The sequence below is a fragment of the Haemorhous mexicanus genome, chromosome 6 (assembly GCF_027477595.1).
Source record: "Haemorhous mexicanus isolate bHaeMex1 chromosome 6, bHaeMex1.pri, whole genome shotgun sequence".
NCBI lineage: Eukaryota > Metazoa > Chordata > Aves > Passeriformes > Fringillidae > Haemorhous > Haemorhous mexicanus.
In genome coordinates this window covers 38,747,209-38,756,635 of record NC_082346.1, presented here as the reverse complement: position 1 = coordinate 38,756,635, position 9,427 = coordinate 38,747,209, and the positions used below count along the sequence as shown (strand labels likewise).

The 9,427-nt window shown below is 37.4% G+C and overlaps 1 protein-coding gene across 1 annotated transcript in view; it reads right to left on the bottom strand.

The window, feature by feature from the left end:
* Window positions 1–6,760: 6,760 nt before the first annotated feature.
* Window positions 6,761–9,427, bottom strand: part of SCFD1 (sec1 family domain containing 1) — a 50,691-nt gene continuing 48,024 nt past the window's right edge. The window contains exons 24-25 of the mRNA XM_059849846.1: window positions 8,997–9,065; window positions 6,761–8,084 (exon numbers count right to left, since the gene is read on the bottom strand). Of these exons, the coding sequence (XP_059705829.1) occupies window positions 8,061–8,084; window positions 8,997–9,065 (93 nt within the window). The 3' untranslated portion in view covers window positions 6,761–8,060. The remainder of the gene's footprint in view (window positions 8,085–8,996; window positions 9,066–9,427) is intronic.

The window sequence follows — 9,427 nt, the reverse complement described above, 5'->3', positions numbered from 1 at the left end:
TTAAAGTATAGCCCATAATACCGACCTACCAGTCAGATTTAAAGTAAATAGCAAGCAAAATAACTTGATGTAATTTGATGAGTAATAATTTTACTTTAATTCACATCATCGTGTCAACTCTTCCTGTTTCAAAACAACTGACTACTGACTTCTTAAATTTAGATGTGGAGATCTTTCAAACATGTAATGAAATAAAAGCACTTCATAAGGAAGGCAACACATTCATCTAATTATAACTGTGATATGGAAGATGTTGAGATTCTTAAAACCCTCTTCTGCATTTAATAATGAAATTTGTGTGGGGAAATATATATTGCAGGTCTGCCATTATAGTATATAAAGTATGGATGTTTTTTATGAATTTTGATGAATTTGGGGGTGAACAAAAGATCACATAAATCAGCATAAGATACTACAGTTAAATATTCCTTGCCTTTTGGTCTTTAATTATTTTACAAGAGTTTGATCCTCACAGAGTTGTGTATCCTTGTAGGAGAACCAGTCTCTTCAAAAGACTTGAAGCTGATTGTGTGCATTGCAAGGCATTCCAATGACACAAACTGATGCTTTCATGTGCTTTCTTTCAAAATAGCTGTAGTGATATTTGTAGAAAAGATAACTTGAGTTTATATCCAACTTTTGTCTGATATGTGGATGTGGCTGAGATTTTGTTTCCTTTTCAATCTGGGATTTCCAACAAAAAACTGTAGGATAAACCTCATGGTTTTGTCTCCACTTTAATTTTGTATGCCCACAAAGTTTTATAGGGTGGAACTGGAGCTGTGGCACCAAACAATGTGCAAAATTTCAGAGGCACCTGTAGTCACTTGAACTGCATTTTCTTTGTGCTTTTATCTTGACAACAAATACTGTTTGTATAGGGGCATTCTTTTCCTGGTATTTGCTCCTGTGCCTAAATATGTGAATTTATCCACTGGTTCCTTGGGAACTGATTCTTCTAGTGAAGAATGCCAGTGTGGACCCAGTCTCACACCTGGCTCGGCAGGGTGTCATTTTTGGTGCTGGAGTTTCCTCCTGGCTCTGTTTGGTGACTGATGTTACCAACCATACGTGGTCACTTGAGGTTCATGACTTGGTGTTTTGCTCTTCCCCTGGCCATCTTCCTGTGAAGGAGAGGGAAGGAAGAGAGAGAGCAGGTCTCTGTCCTGGGATAGAGACCTGCTGGGGTGGAGCCCACTGTTATTTCATGGTCCCCTGCTCACGGCTGTTGTGGGAAGGGCATGGGAGCCTGTGTAGGGTCTCCATATGTTCGCTGACTGGTAGGATTACTCTCTCTCCTTTACTTTCATTTTAGGGGAGAATCTCCCCCTTGGACTTGTGCTGGAGTCTTTTTATGATCCCTCCCCCTTCACATGCTGCTGCCTACATGATCTCTACACCTTGATGCCTTGGGAATGGCCTCTTTCTCCATTTTCCTTCTATAAGACAGGCTGAAACTGCTTCAGTTACCAATCCTTATCACACTGGACAATGAAAATTGCCTTTAAGTGAATACCCTTAAAGGCCCCTTAGATTTTCTATTGCCATTGTAGAAAAAGTAAATATATATATATATATATATGTATACGAACAGCTTCAAAATGTGGCATATTAACTAAATTATAGAGACATTTGTCCATAATATCTTACTGTGAAAATTTCCAAAGAATGAAGTCCAGATCTCATGCTTTCTGTAGCCAGAGTTGCACTTATTTTCTTAGCACTGTTTTTGTTCCCAAAATGTGTGTTTATTAGAAATAGGTAACAGAAAGCAAGGTCATGTTGTGCCAAAGGATTCTTCTAAATGTGATGTGTTTTTGCTTCAAGAACTTTAGCTGTACAAATATTTCTGTGGGTTTGGGAAGGGAACTAGTTGTTTCCTCTGAGGTATCACTACAAGTATTTTGAGGCTAAATCCTTGTCTCTGCTGGGACACTGGAGTCTGGCTGGGATACAGGTGAGCTTGGCACTTGAAGCCCAGATCCTGACCAGACAGAGAGACTGCACACAGGGAGGCCAGGCCAGGCCAATAGCAGAACAAATTACTAATGACACCTAAAGGAGGAAAAGCAATCTGGAAAGCATCACTGTTGGTTCATGATTTGCCTGCCACGCTTACAAAACATCAGATATTTCATGAAGTTTTCACTGACTGTTTGACAGAGCAGGATCCAAGCTGACAGTATAGGGACCGTTCTTTTGATCATTGATATTGCAGAGAACTGAGAGTGAGAGAAAAGAAAAAGACAGAAAATTAATTCTAACTAATAACGGGGAGGTATTATCGTTAAAAAACCCCTTAAACTGGCTCTGCAGAAGAGTGACCTCTTTTAGGTTCCCCTGTTTTCACACTGGGTCCTGAGCAGGCACAAATTCAACTTTTCCTGTGAGAAGAGAGTACGGCACCATTCTCCTCCCTGAGAGCCCTGGCTGGTAACAACACTGCTCCTTGTCCTGTGCAAGGCTAGGGTGACAGACAGATGCCTCCCCTGGGGAGAAGTGTGATCTGCAGAAACATCAGAAAGCTGGTGATCTGGTCAGTGAAGACATGTACAATTTCCCTGTAAGAATTTCAGAACAGTCCCACAGCATAATGTGAGGGGTTTCCCTCCGTGCTCTCCTTCAGACTGTCACTTGTCTCTCGTGTGATAAAGGGGATTTCCAGCCTGACAGAGGTATAAATCCCACAGAAGGTAGATCTATATAGTTACATTCCCTGTGTTGTAGTGTTTATCTTCACACTGTTTGCTTTCAAAGAGCTCATCAAAGCATGATCCCAGAGAGGGAAAGCCAAAGCTTTTCTCCCTGGAAAGACAAAAAATATCCTCAGTACTGCAGCATTTAGGAGTAGGTATCTTTCCTTGTCAATTACCAATTCAAACAATATCTGAATGGGGCCCATGGCTGATTAGTTATCTGTGGGAATGGACTCATGTTCCAGTTCAAGGGTGAATTTACATCCCAGCTGGAGCTCGGCAGTTCAGCTGCCAACAATCCCAGGAAAATGAAGGAAAAGGCATCCTCCGAGATGACTGGAACATACTGGTAAGGGAATCGAAAGAAAAAATGGCACCACCTGTGTTTCTCTTCTTTGACATATAAAAAGAGAGGGTTTATCTCAGTGCTACCAAAACTGGTAATACAATTAGCTTTACTATTACACAAGTTCTAGATGAAAAAAGTGTGCTTGCCTGTGAAACATTTTGTGTCATAAGCCATCACCTCTCCCCCTCATTCTTTTTGGTTTTGTGACCTCATCTGAGTGTCTTTGTTATGGACACAAGAACATGCTGCATAAAAGAATGAACAAACCAAGTAGGAAGACACTGATCCCAAGGGATTTGTAGATGGAAGAAAATGTTGACCTTATTCAGTCTATTTCATATGATGCATATTGTGGTATAGAAAAAGTGAACAAACATAGATATTTGCACTTGAAACAGATAAAATATATATGTGTTGATTTATGGTTTAAAAAGTCTTTTGAGAACACATATCAGATTGAATGTAATAAACGCTTCAGAACAGAGCTCCCATTGTCATTTGGCAACTTATACAACATACTGCAATTATTCCCCTGGTTTAGAGATGCAGGAAGAGCCCAGGAAGCTTTGCCATTGTAGCTGAAAGTACAAATGGTCCTAGGTAATCTCAGGGAGTAAATTAAACAGCTCAATTAAATCTAATTCACAAAAAATTATTTGACCTGACCTGTGTAATTTTACTCTGCAAAATGAAATAGGAACAATCCTATTATTTGTTAAAACTGTATCTTCAGTATGATTTGAAAGCCTTGGAAAGTCTATATGTAGAGAGAAGATAAAAAAATTATTTGGGGAAGGAGAAGAAGGTGGGGGAATGGTTTTAGCTGTAGGAAACACTATGGAGAACTGTACTCCTGTCAGAAATTACTGAATCCACACCAATTACTGTTAAGGAAAGCTACATACCTCATCTAGGATTTAATTTTCATCCATTGATTTTCATGCTACCTGCATAATACAAGTAAGAATACAGAGCAGTAAATGAGTTGTATTATCTGTTTATGCTGAGGTGCTAAAACCAATTTTCTGTAAAAGCAGTATGCCTTTGATCTATCCCTTTTGATTTGCCAGAAATAGGAATGCACACATGAGACAGGGAGACTGAAACAGGACCTGGAATGGATAGTTCTAAGGCTTTTGGGCATATGAGTCTGGTTTCACAGGATCATTCTTCTATCACTAAATCAAGTCAACCTATGTAATTATGAGGAGCTGGATTAACATTTTAGGAATATAAAATCTAGTGCTGCTTGGTTTACATAAGGGGAAAGACACGAGCAGATAAAGGGAAAGATACAAATTTATAATTAGAATTTAAAATTCCAGAGGCAACTGAACTACCTAATGGTTTATAATTGTAGAAAAAAATACGATGCATTGGTGGATTCAGTATGCAGGTTTTTGTGTGCTGGTGAAGGATGGTATGTGTTGCAGTGACACGTGACCATATTACAGAGCAGAATGTATCTGAATGTTGCTGAAAACAACTGCAACTGCTGCACAGAATGGGGTTACTAAGCCACTTCCAAGCAAAACAGAAGTGGGTCAGTTAATCTACTGATTCACAGTAAGAAATATTAACATCTTGTCTGATCTCTGAAGCTACACAGAATTCACTGTGGCTAACTTTTCTGTACCACTAGAACACTGGCCAGGCTTGGCTTTCTTTGAGCCAGAGCCATCTGTCAGCAACAAATCACAACTAACAAATGCTCCAAACAAAGGGAGGGAGTGGGTGTCTCCACTGTCCATAAATAAGGGATATGATGTTCCAGTCCAACACCTTTTATTTCAGATCACAAGAATGCAGTTGTGGTAGTTTTGAAATAAGTTCCCATGTACCCTCTTATAAACCTTTTTCCTCTTAAATCTCACAGGATTGCTCTAGGCAACACACTGATTAAGCAATTCCATTTTGGAGTATGTGATTTAAATGGAAAGAGAAATGCTGCCCTTTGTTCACCTTTAGTCCTGAAGCCATGCATGCACTACTAGGTCGGCTCTGCAAAAGTGACTGATAGCAGTGTTCCTATTCTCTGTAGAACATATGGGTTTTGGGAAAAACTTGTTATTTTATATTCCATTCAGATTGATGGAAACACCATCAATCAATAGCAAAATTTACTTCTAGCCTAAGAAAGATTTCTATCTGATTTGCATCAGAGAGTATCACACAAATAAGGCCATTTAAATGAAGTGCTGGTCTCCAGAAGCTTCTTTCCTTTACTCTGATCTGATTTTTTATTGTTACTTTCTTAGAGTGTCTAATTCTGAAAAAAAAAAAGAATTTTCACTGAATTCACCATTAAGTCACAAAATATCCACCTAAATATTCTAAAACCTTCAAATTAAAACAGGAAAGCAAGTAAAGGGCTGTAATTTCAAAATGTGCATGTATTCTGAAGTATGTGCAACTGTTTATCAGATTTGTCCATAGCTCCTGAAAGATTGATTGTGAATTTTCCACAGCACACTAATTTGCTAATTTTCTTCCTGAGAACAGGTACAGCACTTGACACTCATCATTGTGCTGTCTTTACTTACCTAAATGGGAAAGCAGATACCAACGAAGAATTGCTCATCCTTGAGATGCAGAAGCTGGAGCTGCTGTGCCAGAAGCTGGCACTGCTGCTGATGCCTCACCAGCTGGCCCTGTCAGAGTTTTATCAACAGAGAAGGGGCTGGAAAAGTTCCAAACCTCACTGGTCTTCCATGAAGCACCTAAAATATTTACTAACAACATGAATGCTGCAGTTTTACTTAAAAGACTCACTGAGCCAGTCATAACCCCTCCTTCCAGCACAGGCCTTTAAGGGACCTTTGAAGACACAAAGGGCACTGTGACAGCTGTAAATTGAAGCAGTTTACCAAAAAGAGAGCTTATTTTTAACATTGTTTGCCTCTAGATTAACCACAGACTTCTTGTACAACCTTCCACATTCCTAAATCCAGAGGTACTTGGGAAAAATGGCCACGAAACAAAACCTTGCACGCCATAATTCAGGTTACATTAGCAAGGAAGAAGCATGAGGCATGCACACTGTTACAGGGACAGAGCAGTAATGCACAACTTAAGGTAACAGAGAACTTCAGGACTACTACTACAACTAAACCAGAAAACTATTTTGGAGATGAAGGAGAAGAAGGTTTGAAGTACAAAAATTTTTTTTTTTTTTTAAAACCCGAACTCCAAACTGACCAGTGCCTGCTCACATAGCAGAGCCACAGATCCAGTTATAAAGCTGGGCACGAATTAAACCTGTCTCCAGAGTCACTAAAGATGGAAAACAGATTTTTGAATGTAGCCACCAAAGTAAATTCTTCTATCTTTACACAGTTTACTGCAAAAGCAAATTCTGTAAGCTGGGGTTTAGGAGTGCTTCTCGTTCAAGTGAGCAGTGCCAAGATCTGGACAAAAACCAAGCGGCAGATTTTTCATAAACTGGTTGTCAGCTGCAAGGTTGAAACTCTCTGCACAGGAAGCACAGTTGAGGAGGGATTATTTCAAGCGCCTGGAACAAACTCCCACAAGAAGTGATAAACACTTTAAATGTAATTTTCTTTTCCTGACACATTTGGCCTTGTTTTTGCTAACAAATATAGCATATATATGTGTGTATATATATACATATATAGAATTAGAATAACAAATTGCATTTGACAGTGAATCCTTGCTTATTGAAATCTGGGACAGTGTTCACATGCAACAACTACAATGAACACCATAGTAAATATATTTATTGACTCAGCAAAATTACAAATTTATAGCAGTATTGTGGAGTAGATTAACACGGTTAGATAATTAAACAACATTATTACTTTTTGATAACATGGTCTAGATTATGCATATTATTCTTGTGACACTTTTAAGGAATAGATCAACTGTATTTCTTGTACAGATGTTCTGAAAAACAGTCTAGTTGGAGAAGGGGCATCCTTTAGTGCAAAACTAACATTCAACACTAAAAAACAGTGCAAAAAGTACTACTGAAAAATTTACAGTAAGCCAGTAATTCTCACAGTTTGCTAATAAAGCCACAAGAAATGTTTTCACTTTTTGAGTGAGTTAGGCCTTGTTTTGAAGTAATATTATTGCTTCACCAGTAGCTGTTTCCAGAGAGGAGGTTTCTAAAGACAGAGACCTCCACTTATAAAAAAGAATTTATGTTCTTTGATAAGTAATGATAATTCTCCAGAATTATCACTACCAGATTTCTTTAAACTATTAAACTGCCCCTACTTAATGGAGTTGTTAAAAATAGTATTTTAAATATGTGCTGATACAACTTAAGAGTTGTTTTTTGAGTATGACTTGGGTTCTTCCCAAACATAACAGTCAAAGTAGTTACAATAAAAACTGCAGAAGAAAATTATTAGAGATTTCAGTTTTACAGTTTGAAACTGACTGTGTTGGCAAGCAATTTTCTCTTAACCTTAAAAGAAAAGCTAAATTACAGTATCAGAAAATTGTACTGAAGGTATCTTTTGACCATAATGCAAAGACTGCAAAAATCAAATTACTTTGGTAAAATAAAAGGGTAAGAACTAGAAGTAGTTCTCTTACACTAAGGCTCTTTGTCTGTCGTCCTGAAAGGCAGTTCTGCTCTTTTGAATTTTGTTAAATAAAGATATTCTGGCTTTCAAGAAGACTGTAACTCCTAAAGACAGACTTGACCTTTTCTTAGAGCTATTGCCCTGCTTACCGCATCAGAAACTTACATATAAGAACTTGAAAATGCTGTACTTTTCAGCCAGTTCTGTCACATACCATAGCTAGTACTGCAATAAAAATGCAATAATAGTGAAACTGACCTCCACCAAAAACACAGTAGGTTTTAAGTTTTATTTCTGAAATGCTGATATACACCGTATTAATTACAGATTTTTTTAAAGTTATCATATTAATGAAACGGGTTTAAGTTTTAATATAATGACAAAATTAAAGATATGAAGATATCTGAATGTTGTAACAATTCTCTGTTGTCACGTTTCCATCCAGGTAATGGTGTTTCAGTCTTATTTCTGGCCAAGTTGGGACAGCTAAACATGAAGAGAAAAAAGTCATTAGATTGCTAATGTTATTCTTTCAGTCAAACAAATATCCGGTTCATACAGCAAATATTTCTGTCTTAGATGCTTTGTTTGTCTCTGAGAACCAAACGTATTCTGGTGATAGAATATTTAATTCATAACCTCAGAGGAGAAGGCCTGAGCTTCAAATTTTCATGAATGTATCTCATGAAGCAAAGGTACAGAGTACACAGTCAAGACAAAAAAAAAAAAAAAATTAAGCTGAATGAGGAGGTAAAAGCCACTCCAAGGAGACATTTGTCTCCTTGAAGTGAAGCAAGAATTAATTTAAATTGCAGTTTTGAATAACAACTTACTCTCATCTTAGTAGGACATAAAACCATGGGTGGTGACAGCTACTGGAAGGGCTGCTACTTGCTGACCACCATGAATAATTTTTATTTTGTATTGGAATGAGGCATAGAGAAGTAATGATGTTTTTAACAGCACTAAAAGACAGAGTTTAGTACAGGTATGGACATCATGCTCCCACAAGGCCAGTACTTTTGTATTTATATAGCTGTAGATATTTATAAACCAGGACAAAAGTTTAAACACCTTGTAACTTGAAAAAGTTGCAAGAAAACCCTAGAAAGAGATGCCATTTGTGAAAGTTCCAAGAACTGACTCAATTTTTTTCAGTAGGATTAAGACAATTACTATGAACTTGTTTACCTGCATTACCTGTGTGAACTCACACTGATAACAGGTCTTCAACAGCTAATTAAAAATAATGACTTCAAAACCCCACTTCAAACAAATAAAAAAAGGTAACATGCATTAATCTTTCACAGATTAATTTGAGTTTTTTTCAGTAAAAATCCATGGAGATGTAGAGTTAGATAAAGAATAAATATTATAGAGATTATCAAAGTTATCTACCTGTTTTATAAACTGTGTGGCATTAAAAAGTTCACTGCAGCCATACAGGACATGTTTGCCTTGTTTACCCTAAAAAAGAAAAGTCCATAGGAAATCAGTTGCTTCACAGAGTAGTAGAGGATTAACAAGCAGTACTTTTTAAAGCATCTACAAAGGGAAATTACAGGATCTACCAAATTCTTTTGCACACAAGAGTATGCTAGCCTCCTCTTGGAGGCTCCTATGCTTTGCAATTTTGAAGACACATTTTCAGCATGTTGAATTGAACTTGGACAATACATTTATTTTAAGGCACAATCTACACCAATGACAGTATAAATATTTGCTTTTTGACATTGTGAGATAGTCTATTCTAGCACAGAACTACAAATAATTGGATTTGAAGGTTTCTCTTAATTTTTCTACAAAAAAATCCCAGAATGTCAAAGCTG